The sequence below is a fragment of the Centroberyx gerrardi genome, chromosome 4 (assembly GCF_048128805.1).
Source record: "Centroberyx gerrardi isolate f3 chromosome 4, fCenGer3.hap1.cur.20231027, whole genome shotgun sequence".
Lineage (NCBI taxonomy): Eukaryota > Metazoa > Chordata > Actinopteri > Beryciformes > Berycidae > Centroberyx > Centroberyx gerrardi.
Genome location: NC_136000.1, coordinates 28093708 through 28107528, shown reverse-complemented (window position 1 = coordinate 28107528; position 13821 = coordinate 28093708). Strand labels below are relative to the sequence as shown.

General features: G+C 44.3%; 1 protein-coding gene across 9 annotated transcripts in view; it reads left to right on the top strand.

Annotated features, from left to right (window-relative positions):
- The window catches only part of ppfibp2b (PPFIA binding protein 2b), a 78579-nt gene that overhangs the window by 58229 nt on the left and 6529 nt on the right, over nucleotides 1-13821 (top strand). For 7 of the 9 annotated variants that reach the window (XM_078282966.1, XM_078282961.1, XM_078282959.1 and 4 more), the window contains 14 exons: nucleotides 272-364; nucleotides 3726-3837; nucleotides 5335-5396; nucleotides 5485-5560; nucleotides 5686-5768; nucleotides 5896-5963; nucleotides 6059-6127; nucleotides 6541-6601; nucleotides 6871-6918; nucleotides 8049-8211; nucleotides 12540-12675; nucleotides 12795-12914; nucleotides 13093-13243; nucleotides 13705-13816. In XM_078282966.1, the coding sequence (XP_078139092.1) occupies nucleotides 272-364; nucleotides 3726-3837; nucleotides 5335-5396; nucleotides 5485-5560; nucleotides 5686-5768; nucleotides 5896-5963; nucleotides 6059-6127; nucleotides 6541-6601; nucleotides 6871-6918; nucleotides 8049-8211; nucleotides 12540-12675; nucleotides 12795-12914; nucleotides 13093-13243; nucleotides 13705-13816 (1354 nt within the window). The remainder of the gene's footprint in view (nucleotides 1-271; nucleotides 365-3725; nucleotides 3838-5334; nucleotides 5397-5484; nucleotides 5561-5685; nucleotides 5769-5895; nucleotides 5964-6058; nucleotides 6128-6540; nucleotides 6602-6870; nucleotides 6919-8048; nucleotides 8212-12539; nucleotides 12676-12794; nucleotides 12915-13092; nucleotides 13244-13704; nucleotides 13817-13821) is intronic. The other 2 variants (XM_078282967.1, XM_078282960.1) reach the window with 1 other exon arrangement.

The following is a 13821-nucleotide window of genomic DNA, read 5'->3' as shown; positions in this document are numbered from 1 at the left end:
GTGTCTGTTTCAGGAGGATGTTTCCACTGTGTCCCTGTATTAACCACTGTACTGTCCAGCCTCGGAGACCCGACCCCCCCCCCCCCTTTAACCGCACTGAATGTGGATCTGTCGTTTGAATGTCTTCCCCTTTATGTGTCGGCATGTGTTCAGCACCGAGGCGACTCCTGCTGATTCTGAGGCAATTCCTTTTTTCAGAAATGTTAGTTTTAAAAGTGTCAGAATAATCTGAACTAAGAGATGCGGTGGTTTGGTTTTCTGTCGTCTCCAGGATTTGCTACAGGAGGTGAAGCATCTAAAGAGCAAAGTGGAGGAGCTGGAGGGAGAGAAGAGCCAGTATGAGAGGAAACTCCGAGCCACCAAGGTACTGGATACACACACATATAGTACAATACATATCATACATGTCTATGGTACACTGCCAATTTGGTGCACTTAAACTTAAACTTTTATTAAGTAACAGGTTTAGATGAAGATATATAGATATAGATATAGATATAGATGTGGAGGAACACAAACACAAATGTAAATAAATACAGCTGCAGGTTCTATGTGGTCTCATTATATCAAATCTTGAAGATCAGATCTCAAAACTCACATAAATTACAAATATAACCAGCGTTTGCACCATCACTTCTGTTTTGACACCTTATACTGTACCTTTATTGTCTTAATTCATAGACCTGAAAGGAAAACGCAGCACAACACACAAAAAAAACTGAAAAAACGTGTGTCCACAAAACTGAAATCCTTAATAAAGCGACTGATTAAATCCTTGAACATGATCCTAGATCAGCAGTTCAACTTCTCTCACTTCAATCTGTCCACTAAATAGAGAAATGCTTCGTTTGCCTTGCTTATTAATTTATTTTCCTTTGATAACACAAGCATCCTTCCTCATCACGTCGTTTGTTAATGGTTAAATTGAAGGTCAAACTGCCTTTTCTTTCTTTCTGCTTACAGTGCTTCCCTCCTGCTCTCTCTCTCTCTCTCTCTCTCTCCCCCCTCCTCCACTATCTGTTTCTCCTCTATCTTCTCCTCTGACTACTAATCCCTCTCTTTACGGCTTGCTCTCTACTCTCTCCTTTTTCTGTCCATCTCTCTGTCTCACTCCCCATCGTTACCACCTTCCTCCTCTCTCTCTTTTCTCTCTCTCTCTCTCTCTAGCTCTCTATCTCTTACTCTCTCCATGTGTGTTACCAGTCACTCATGACCCAGCTGTCCAGCCTCAAGCTGACTGTGGAGCACACACAGCTGGAGAAGCAGCACTGGGAGGAGCGCTGGCGCAGCGCACAGGTGCCTCCTCTTCCTCCTCCTCTTCTTCCTCCTACTCCTCTTGCTCGTTTTTATCTTGCCACTCCCTGCTTGTTCCTCCCCTCTGCTTGTTACCTGGCCCTTTGCTAATACTCTGCCTCCTTTTCTCCTCATCTTCCTCCTGCTCCTCTTCTATCTCTTCCTTCCTAATCTCCTCCTTTTGCACTTCGGATTCTCCTGTTTCTCCTCTTCCTCCTCCTCTTCCTCCTCCCCTTCCTCCTCTTCTTCCTCTTCCTTCCTAAGCTCCTCCTCCGTTTTTGTCAGCCTTGTGATGGCTGAATATCAATCACAAGTCACACAGGTTCAAGTCGGAAGGAGCGGGAGACAGATGGAGAGACAGAAATAAAAACAGACAGAAAGAGAAAAAAACAGAGAGCTACATGATTTTGACACAGATTCAGTCAGACAGCTCACTGTCCCTCTTTCGTCTTCTTTGACTGAGAGACGGATGGCCGGCCATGTACACGTGAAATTCATTTTACTGTATGCAGAGCTGCTCCACATGAGAGAGAGGACAAGCGATTAGGTCTGTGTGTCCCAGAGTCAGGACATGAAGCAAAAAAAGGAAGGAAAATCCATCCTTCTATACTTGTCCTTCTGACTGCCTCTCTGTTTGTTTGTTTGTTGGCTGACAGGCTGCATGCGTGATGTAAATTTGTCAGGTGCATTCATAGGGAAAGTGCTCTATCATTTGTTTGTGTGTGTGATGAAGGATGTAACCTAGGTTAGTGCAAGCCCCCTTCTCAGTTCCGTGTATTTAAGTCTGCATTTAAATCTGCACTAGGAAACGTCTCGCTTTGGCGGCCCCAAGTGGCAGCGAGAGGTAACTGTTTGAATTTTTAGAAAGTTTGAAGGACTTCATTACCCAGAAATCATGTAATGTCAGTAAACTAAACACTCCTCGGACCTCAAATGTCTTCTTCTTAGTGTGTGGTGGGGGTGGAGGTGGTAAAGAGGTTCAACCACTTTTTCTGGACTTTGTTTAGACTGATAAAATGGGTGTATTTTTATATAAAGGATTTTGCCAAACAAATCTAGTGCAGCTTCAATGACCAAAAACTGTACAAAATTCTGTAAGAACTGGCCTCCTTGTGAACAAATACCCCCATTTAAATCAAAATGGCTCAATACACTACATTCATAGTTCCACTATGATATTAATTTCAATTGCATGTAAAAATCCAGACATTCTATTAATCCACAAATGCACTGTCTTGTCTGTGGAGAAGCTTCATGCTCCTCTGGTTTTTTGCTTTGGCCATTGAAATTAAATTGAGTGTTATGCCCCTTTAAGTTCCCTCTGGAATTTGGACTAGTCTTACTACCAGTGTAGTGTAGTCAAAATGTCCATATGCCCCGATCAACTTTAATGTCATTGTATTCCTCGTCATTGCCTGTTTTTTCTGGAAACCCGCTCCATGTCTCAGTCTCTTCCTCTTTCCCTAAAGTCTTTGTTTTTTGCCCATGCTCTGAAATGTTCAGTTGTCTTAAAATGTGCGAGAGAGCAGCTTGGTGTCTTATTTGACGCGTTGTTTTTTTCCTTTGTCAAGAAGCTTGTCTGTGAGATGCTTGATATGTGTTGCACTGACAGCTTATTGATGAGCTGTAGTTATTCCCCTGTGTCTCTCTCTCTCTCTCACACACACACACACACACACACTGCCATAGCCAACCTGGAGCTATCAGTAGTCCTAGGCAGTCCTGTGTTCCAAATTGAAGTTACTACATAATATAATATCATTCACTGAATTGAAAATGCTACTTGTAGCATTTTAACATTAATAAATCATTACATTAATTTGGAGACATTAGTACAATTACAAACAAGACCATATCTAAGAAGATTGTCAGCCTCTACCAGCCTCTTCACTGCGTTTTACATTGTGTGGCACTGGGTTGGGTTTGACGGGAAATCTGCATTGATTTATGGCACAAAGGAAGATTGCTTTATGGCACAAAACAGGAGGACAGCGCTGTTCTTTTAAAGCTTTCAAACTTTCTGGCAATAGCAGATGGTAGAAGGAGTGAAAGGCCAATGGAAAAATCACTTCCAAAATGTTTATCCTGTTGCGCAAAAAAAACACACAGAGTGATGCCAGGGTGGTGGATGGGGGACAAGTAGAAGCATCCTCTTTGTGTCAGGAAGCAACGGGGTTCATGGGAAATGTGGCCTTACTTTTGAGAAACACCAGCACTAACAATACCACTGGCATGAGATAGAGGCTACCAATCATCTCGACCATGGTCTCATTTGTTTACGTAATTATAACCAATTAATTATACAATTAATTTGACAATGATATATTGATGTTTAAAAATGCTACATGTAGCACCATTCAGATATATTCCTGACTTGAAGGATACTGTTGTGCATTTCCGCTCTGTATCATCCGCTCTGTCTTTCCCCGCAGGCAGAGATCTCCGAGCTGCAGCAGCTCCTGGCCTCCAAAGACGCCGAGATCGAATGCCTGCAGAACCAACTGCTGGCCAGAGGCGGCACGGCCAACGACGACGCAGAGAGAGGTACACACACCTGTCAGTCTGCCCGATCAGGTCAGATCTACCTCTGTCGGCGCGAGAGACAGTGATATGCGTGTCTGTCAGCTCCGGTTAACGTCTAATCATTTCCCTCTCTCCTCTGCTGTGAATTGACTTGTTCTTTACTTTCTGCTGCCCTCTGCTGTAGAGGAGGTGTATATCAAGCAGCTGATTGACAAATGTAAGGCATGGTGCGCTGTGTTTATGGGTCCAATTTCCAGCCAAACTCGTCTGCCCGTAGAACCACTTGACAACTTCATTTCTGTGTTCTTGTCACTGGATGTCTGCTGCAGCCATGTGCCATCGAAGCCTGAGAGTCTGCAGGTTTTCATTCCAACCAATCACTACAGCAGCGGCTTTCACTGATCAGCACCTTCAACCAGAGAGGAGGAACTAGTCGGTGTAATCGGCTGGTGTAGAGTTTGGTTGGAATGAAAACCTGCAGACTCTTCTGTACCTTCTCTCAGCTCTTGATCCCAAACGTCCATTTGACAGCCCCACTTTGTAACCTTGCAACATCACCCAGAGTTTGAATGCTCTATTAGTGAGAGTACTGTAAGGTTTTGGATTGCTGTCAAATGACTGCTGGAAATGAGTGTGCACAGGCTCAAATCTCAAATTATCCGAAAGGTAAAAGCAGTGTGTGGCTACTCTTGAATGTTCAAGCTAAGGTCTCTTGATCAAGTGTCCGGAGGCAGAGTGTTTGGTTTGAGATTGGACCACAGCTGAGCTTCACTTTGTGTTTTGGTTGTAGTAAACATTCCAACTCGACTACACTGAGATCCAGTACTACTTTACATCCTTTCAAATCTCCTGGCTGGCAAATGTGAGTCTCATGTAGGCTTCATGTAGGCTTATCTCATGGCTCTGGCTGCAGTATTCCCTCAAATCTGCATCTATTCTGCGTTATTGCTGCAGGATTTTCTCCTCTGATGTGGTGCAGCAGCAGCAGTGCAGCGAGCATGTAAAAAGTGGTCCTTCTATGATTACCGCATCAATACTATTTCACATTTCAAACGCTTACCAATTTGTTTTAGTTCGTCTCGGGTGACCGGCGGACAGAATTTCCGCATCATTTGCCTGGCTTCCATTGCAACAAGCCAGATAAATTAACCACAGCTGCTGTATTTGAAAGGATGTTGAATGACATGTGGCCCAGGTGTGTGTGTATGTGTCTGTGTTAGTAAGCTTTTAGGAATTCTTAGAGAACTCTTTTTTTCAATTGGTCCTGGCACACAGCACCAGTTAAACACAGTAATATCAGTATGAAGGGATGCAGTGTTTGTCCCAGGTGACGGTGTATGGCCAGTTGTGCTGTCAGTGTCTATTTGTTTTGCTTGGTTATCCATATTAGCATGGCTGTCATGTCTGTCGCCAGCATCACATCAGGCACCCATCAGACGCCCTAAACTGACTAGACGTTAGGTTACCCCCGATGCCAAAATAACATTTTAAAGCCTCATTTTCCCATCTGCTTATTAGACCAAGAGTTTCAAAGGTTGAAGGTGGGGATGGAGTCCTTGTTAGCCTCGAATGATGAAAAGGTAAACGAGACGCCAACGCCATATTTTACATCCATATGTCAGAGACAAATGTGTCAGAGATGAAACCCTGTGTCTCGCCCTGTGACAGGATCGCCATATAGAGGAGCTGACCATTCTGCTAGGCCAGTACAGAAAGATGAAGGAGGTCTTGGCGCTCACACAAGGTAAGAACTATCCGCTGTATATTCTGATCCACCTTTTCCACCTCGTTTCTCTATTAGCTCCCCGTAGATATTCCACAGTCTTGTATTCACTCCTCTCCTCTCTTCTCTTCTCTCCTCTCCACCAGGGAGTAGTGAGGAGGAGCTGAGCGGCAGTCTAAAGCTGAGAGCTATCACACACAAAGCACACTCAGATATCCTCAGGTCGGAGGTAAGATGATACACACCATTTTTTACAAAAACCGCCACAATTTCAACACCGTGGGCAGTAATCAAAATACTTTGCAATAAGCAGATCCGTGCCTGAAAAAGCGAAATTCTGTTTTGTCTCCGCATAGATGTCTTCTAGAGGATCGTCTCCGCTGCTGATGTCCTCATCCCCCTTCCAGAGAGAACTGGACTCTAGGTACACACACACATAGACATAGACACACACACACACACACACACATATACACACACTACTTACCTTTAATCTCCTCCTGTGTGTGCCATTTATAGTAGTATCCAGAACTCTTTGGACACATCGCTGATTTCCACTGGGGATGCAAGCCTCCTTAATGGAGCATGGCAAGTAGACTCCTTTGCTATGTTGTTTGTGTGTTTTGTGTAAGATTCATGTCATATAACTCAAGTAGGTTTATTTCACAGAGCTTGAATGAATGAATAATACGGGGCATTCCTTCTCAAATCCACATTGGTTGGTGCTCTTATTTGCTACATACAGTATAAGTACAAATACAATAGTGTTGCGATAGAAATGAACATCAGAGAAGTGAAGTCTGAGAAACCTGAAGGGTTACAATAGTAAAAGTATCATTTGATTCTAGTGGCAGTTGTTTTGAACATTCCAACCTAATATGCAGTCCACAAATGAAACGCCGCTTTCAGTAATGGAACAAAGTTCAAAAGTGGGATTGCCATGATATGCTAGCAAACGCTCCTTCCATTCATTCTAATTGTGAAGTTTATTTTCTGTCCAGGAGTCAGCGCCGGATGCTGTCCAGTAGTCTTGAAGAGCTGCAGAGTGGATCTTTACAAAAGGTTGTTGTTGCTGCATTGCAATCAGTTGCCTTGGAAAAGAAAGTACTTCTTTTTGCCTTCACAGACGTTGTGTTTTAGCTAATCTAACCTGCTACTGTTTCTACCACTAACCAACAAGTAACAAGTAACAAGCTCACACTAACATTAAACTCCTTAACCAAACATTAATGCTCTTGTAAGCTGACTGTGTGATTGCTAACTTGCTAACCGTGTGTGTGTGTGTGTGTGTGTGTGTGTTCCTTCCTCTCTCCCGTGTCTGTCGGCTACAGGCTGTAGAGGTCCAGCCAGTTGAGACTGAATCAGACGTAGGGGCAGAGGTACTCATCAGCTGCATGACGTCACACAGCCCTAACCTTCACCTAATCCGCTTGAACACACTCACACACACATGCACAAAGACAAATGTACATCACTGTAGACTGCATGACAGGGTTAGGATCCATTCCCTTTGACTTCAATCAATTCAAAATAAGAAGTTTTTATAGATTTTTTTGCTTTATTTTGACAATCCACTTCCCGAATTGACTAAACTGAAAGTGAATTCAACCCATCCCTGATGTCCATGCACATGTATGCGCACATAATCCAAACATGCGTGCACACAGTATGTGCAGTTGCATTCACACACTCCTGTATATGCACGAACACACACATTTAGGCAGGGATCACATAGGAGGCTTTTTCGAACACACTCAGCGCTCCAAGTTGTCTCAAACTTTGCGTTGCATAGCAACAAGAGTGACGCAACGCTCTTCGTGCCCTTTGACCTCTTCCTGTCTGTTACTAGCGACGCTCACAGCGGAGCTTTCCATTTGGGTAGGAGAAAAAGCCTCCGATGTGATCACGGCCTTACTCACACACACAATTCACACACACACACACACACACACACACACACACACCCTCATGCTCCACACATTCATGCTGCACTCACAGGCAAACACACAGTCATACTGTGCACACACGCACACATACACAGGGGGCCATGACCCACCTGAAGTGCCTGTCAGTAGTACTAGGCATCATGGCTGCCTCCCAGCCGTTCCTCTCTGCTGGCCTTTTGCCTGTTATTCTTTTCAGAGCCCTGGTGACTTTGATGCCTGCTCAAATACTGGGAGCATCAGAGATTCACCCTCCAAAGGACACAACATCAGCCTATGTTATGCAACAGAGCCAAGGATCAAACCAAGTTATAACCCCCTCTTGACCTTGCCTGGTCTTATGAAAGATATTTAAATGAGACTGACCAGCCTGCATTTAGATTGTTGTATGTTGTAGCGTGTCAGAAGCAGATAACTAGCAAGTATGATGTGAAAATATGTCGCGTTTGTCAGGAACAGTGTTGATTCTGGCTATCGATCTGAAAATTTGGCTCTAGACCAGGCGTAAAAAATACTTACCGACATTACTGACATTAACACACTATTTTGTTCCACGGCTTCTCCAGAATCACCACATGGAGCTGAACAAGTACCAGACTCTGCCGGGGAAACTGAGCAAAAGGGGCGAGCTGAGGGCCGAGCTGAACGGCGACAGAGAGAGAGACGGAGAGTATTCGTCTCCTGTGCAGCTCTCCCCTGTCCACGGCCACGACCAGGACTACAGCCTCAGTGAGTTTCCACGTCTCTAACCGAAGGGAGACCTGGATATTATGAACTTCAGCCGGTTACCTTTCTTCTGCAGCCACTTGTCGCGATGCGGGGGGAGATGGTTTCCTCATTTGTCCTTTGGTTTGTTAGCGTTGTTCACATTCATACACACACATAATGGCCATTGCAAGAGTAGCTGCATGCTTATCAGCAAGCTTGAGGCTAGTTGGACCCATTGGTTTGAATAGGTAGGGGAAATAAATGCTAACATGAAAGCTAGAAAGCTTACAGCGCAGTATAACGATGGCTGTTTTTTCCTCTGGTTTACCAATCTGTTCTCAGTGTAACTAGCTTTGCTTTCAGTTATTGGCTAAATATGGTTCATTTGTTTTTCTAGCACGGTTCTTGATGTTATTTCAGAGGAGGCAGACCCACCTTTTCTCTGCTAGCAAGGAATTAGCATCACATTACTTGAGAACTGTGAATAGAAAATAACTTGTTCAACAAATCCAAAGAATGCAAAGATAAATCGGTATCCGAATGACTCTAACAGCTTTTCAGTTTGGCTCCCATGTACATGCCATACAATATTTTCATGTCATTTCTTAAAATTTGAAAATCATTTCTTGAATACAGCTGGAAAAATTCAAAAAAATGCAAAGGCATCCCTTTAACTAACTAACATTGTTAACCAGGGATGGGGACTGGCCAGTCTCCTTTCAGCCTGTTTGAAAGTCAACTCAACTCAAACATTACAGTGTCATTGAGTTCAAAACAACAAACGCTGAAGACCGGGGCTAAAGTCAGCACAATTTCCATTTGCTCAGTGAAAAAAATAAACAAAAACCCCAGCTAACTCAGCAAAATGAATTGGGTAACAGGAACAGCCTATTCCCTGATATTTATGACTCATAAATTATGAGTGTGCTGTACATGAGAATTATTTCTGGTCAAAAGTCACAGATTCAGAAAAGTTTGAATTATAAAGAAAATCCTTCATCTGAGTTGAGAGCGAGTTGATCCCATCCCCGCTGCTTGTTAACTCATTTCTGCCTCAATGTTATCTGGAAGGTAGAGACAAATTGATGCAATGAACTGTAAATGTTGAATAACTCTTTCTCTACTAACTTTGCTCCAATTGCTTCCTTCTCTTTGCCCTTTTCTCTGTCTCTCCTCCTCCTTTCTGCTTTGCTGCTGCGTTGCTCTTTTCTCTGTCTGTGTTCTGGCCGAAGTTCGCTGCAGGAGTGCCAGTGCTCCAGCTTTAGGTACTGTATGCTCACACAGAAATTCAAATATCAACTTTGGACATAAATACAGTATTTAGTTCGTGTCGGTTATCTTTGTGTCGGTTATCTCACGATCAAAACAAGATCGACTCTGTTAGAACCTCATCCTACCTAGCCTTGCTCTTGAGCAAACCAGTACCTGTTTAAAAGGTGTAGACTAAAAGGTTATGAACTTTGGAAGCTTAGAGGTGATTTGCGACTCAGGCTGAGCGACAGTTTTCACAGAGGATCAAGCAACTCTAAAGCCAGGATTATTAGGACTCCCTCCGCGACTCAGAGAGCTGTCCAAGATAATGCCCGGCTCTCTCGCATCAGCGTTCACTTACACACACACACAGAGTCACTTGCAAGTTAACGGGCATGCACGCCAACACCCACCCATCCATCCGCCCACACATACACACACAGATAGAGCTTAAAGCAGGAGAGTAATCAAAGTGTTGTGAGAGGGCGCGGAGTGCCTGCTCGGGGATATGTACGGTTCAACTGGCTTAGACATCCGCTGTAAACAAATGGGGATACAACCTGACATCCCTCCCCGCTCTCGCTCCCCTCACACGCCACACTTTCACTGAGTGTGTGGCTGGGTGGGTGTTGCTGAGAAAGAGCGAGTCTAGCAAGTGCTCAGAGTATCTACCAAGTAAACAGTTGTAAAATAAATAGAAGTTCCTGCCTCGACATTAAACACAGTTACTTAAATGCGGTGGCGACAAAATCAAAGTTCGAGATGTAGCTTATGGTTATTAAAACATGAAAGAAGTAGTTTCCAGACGCTCCCATTGCAGAGAGTTTATTCTAGAATTCTCTTTTTCTCTGGTTGTGGTGCCCATTGACCAGGTTGGGGATAAGAGTCTTGCACAAGGATACTTAGGGTTAGGGTTAGTTTTGTTTATTACTGTCCCATGACTCTCCCTACATCGTCCGACGACTTTGCAGTTAATAGAGAACCACTGGCAAGGCGCTGGCCGACGCATGTCACTAAGACGCCCACGTCAATGTAGGACCTATGTGAGCACATTGTCTCCCTCTAGAGATTGGAGGACTATAGTCTCATCAGGAGCGTAGGGATGTACTTGTCGGCTGTTTGAAGTTGCCGTTCTCAGGATCATTGGGCGTTTCTGGCCTTTAAACATTACCCGTTCAAGGTTAAGTTTAGGGCTAAGATCATGGTCCAGGTTGTCCAGAAGAAAGCAGGTGGTTGGGTTTAGGCATAGGGTTCCCTGGTTGGGGTTAGGGTATTGAGGCTGTCCGTCGTTCAGGTTATCCAGAGGTAAGCCGTTGGTTAGGGTGAGGTATGGAATCCCTGATGTTGGGGTTACGGTTCTGGAATCTGGTTAGGGTTAGGGTTAGGTTGAGGAACGACCTCACTAACCACGAGGCCATCCTGTTGCCCCAAGTGACCTTTTATGCATGGGCTGCTTACTCCCAGGCTTGAAGGCTAACAAAGAGCCACCCACGCTCAAAATGTCACTTTTGGCACGCAAATAAAACCCAACGGGATCATATCAGTTTGCAGACTTAATTTAATCTTTTCAGAGCTTGCGTCAGGCACTTGCCTAAGGCTTGCAGATTGGCGTGCCGTTACTTTGCACACATATTTGAACATGTATGAAACATTTATTTTTTGAGTTAAAGAGGGTATGACTAATGCTTGCTTTTGCCTCTTGCTTTCTTCTCGCTTCACTAACCTCCGCCGCCTCAGGATCTCCTGGAAAACATGACCTCTATGATGTTGGTGGGTACTACATTACAACCCCCCTCGTATTGTCCCTTTGGGATGAGTGATGGTTCCTTGGTGAATGAAAGACCCAGGGTGTAGTTTTTAGAGTCCAATAGGTTGCTTTCACTTGTGTCGGCAATTGAATTAAACTGAATTATTACTATGAGGGACAAAAGTAGTCACAGGGTGATGCTATGACAACAAGGCTAGTTTTGAGTGGTTATGACCTGGTTGCGTACATGAAGGAGGAGAAATCACATGGTCTTCATGGAATACACTGTATGAGTTGTTTTCACTGCATGCATCACTGTACTCATTCAAAGGTACTATCTGTAGTTTCTGTCTCTGCCCCATAGCCATTATTGATTTCCATGAATTGGGTGAGCACTGCGTGACTAAGACTGAACTACTTTTAATATATTAAAGCCACTATTTGTAGTTTTTGTCTTTGGTTTATAGTGGAGGGAGGATCCATAAAGAAAGAGGTGTACAAATCAGATTGGGATCATGAGTGTAGTTTTTGGGAGATTGGCCCATTGGCCTACTTAGCTGTTAAGTAATGAGAACATTCAGTCCGGTGCTCCATGCTAACACTTTAGCTACACTATGTTGAGTGATAGTAGCCACTAGCATTATCTCAAAAGTGAGAAAATGAGAAGTTGTAGCAGCTCTAAAGTTAAATCCTTATTTTAAATAATGCGGCCAAGTCTTGCAGTTTTCTGTAGGTGATTGTTAAAATTTAGATGAGTTATGATACAAAAAATAATGTGCAGTTTTGAACTACCAGGACTACTTTCCCTGTTGGAAAGTCTTCCTTCCCATGAGACTTGGAGCGTGACTTGGTTTGTTTCCATGGAAGTGAAGGTGGTGGGTGATGGGAGACTGTGTGCAGCTAAAAATCACTGGGCAGTGGATGAATATGTGGTTGCTCACCTGAAATAGTTCTAAAAAATAAACCTGGCCACATCAGCTATATTAAGTTTATGATTTCATTTTTAAAATTTATGAAAAATCAGTCCACATAATACAAACCACTAACTAACTTTTTATTACTAAAAGGTCAGTCTTCTTTGTTTGGATAATGCTAGTCGCGTACTATCACTCAACATAGTGTAGCTAAAGTGTTAGCATGGAGCACAGGGGTCAATGATCTACTGAGGACACGTGGATGATTTTGGTGTCTTGTGTTCTCATCACTTAATGGGTAAGTTGATCAACAGGACAATCTCCCCCCCCAAAAAACCTATTCCATTCTGCATTCCTAGATTTCTCTGATCTCACACAACCACAGCGTCTATCTTAGTGATGACCCATTTTCCTGTTGTGCTGTCCCTGTTTGGCAGGGCGTCCAGAGAAGCTGGAGGAGTCCCTTCTATCAGACCAGTCCCCCCTGTCGTCTGGAGTGGACTCTGGACAGCAGTCCCCCGTCTCACCGGAGAACAGGAAGAGCCACAGGGGCATTAAGAAACTCTGGGGGAAGTAAGTACTGAGGATCTACATCTTTGTCATTAACCCCTCTTTTCTTTCTTTCTTTCTTTCTTTCTTTCTTTCTTTCTTTCACACACATACACACTCATTAGTGTCTCTTTCGTCCCCAGGATCCGTCGTAGCCAGTCAGGTAGTCCCGTCCAGGTTGATGACCCAGAACTGGGAGAGTTCAGGAGGGGAGGCTTCAGAGCTACAGCTGGACCACGACTGTCCCGCACAGGGAACACACGGTAGACACACACACACACACACACACACACACACACACACACACATAAGTCTGTCATCACACTAGAAGGTACGCAAATAGCCAAGCCAAATGACAGACACACGTGCAAACACATCATCACACACTTCTACATGCACACAGGCACACATATATTTACTTTACAGTATGTGTGTGTGCAGGGACCTGAAGATGCCGTTTTCTAAGTGGACGACAGAGCAGGTGTGTGATTGGCTAGAGGAGAACGGACTCGGTCAATATGGAATCCTTGCTCGCCACTGGGTCACCAGCGGTCAGACACTACTGTCGGCCACCCCGCAAGACCTGGAGAAGGTACACACACACACACACACACAAGTCAAAGCTGTTTTGTTTCTCAGATATCTGCAGGATATCTCTTTGGCTCGCTGCACACTGGCTTACTTGACAAATTAATCTTTCATTCAGCCCGTCAAATAACCTTTTAGTTCTGCTTGTCTCATCACTGATGCCGTCTGCCTGTCCAGTCGGCATTTAGCCACGCCTGTCTCTCCTTTTCAACCTGCTCTTTAGTTTCGCCTTCAGCGCTGTCACATTGTCTACCTTACACACCCACCCCTCACCCACCCACCCCTTTTGATTAGATATGAGTCACCGTAATGGTTGAACGCTCTTTCTTTCTCAGGTGAAGCTATACTGTGATCTTGAAATTTACAGAGAATGATGAAATCAGTTGTTTCTCTCTCTCTCTCCCTCTCTCTCTCTCTCTCTCTCTCTCTCTCTCTCTCTCTCTCTCTCTCTCTCTCTCTCTCCAGGAGCTGGGAGTGAGGAATCCCCTCCACAGGAAGAAGCTCCAGTTAGCCATCAAGATGTTTAGCACCAAGCAGGCTGAGAGGTCCGCAGAGCTGGACCACGTCTGGGTCACACGTATG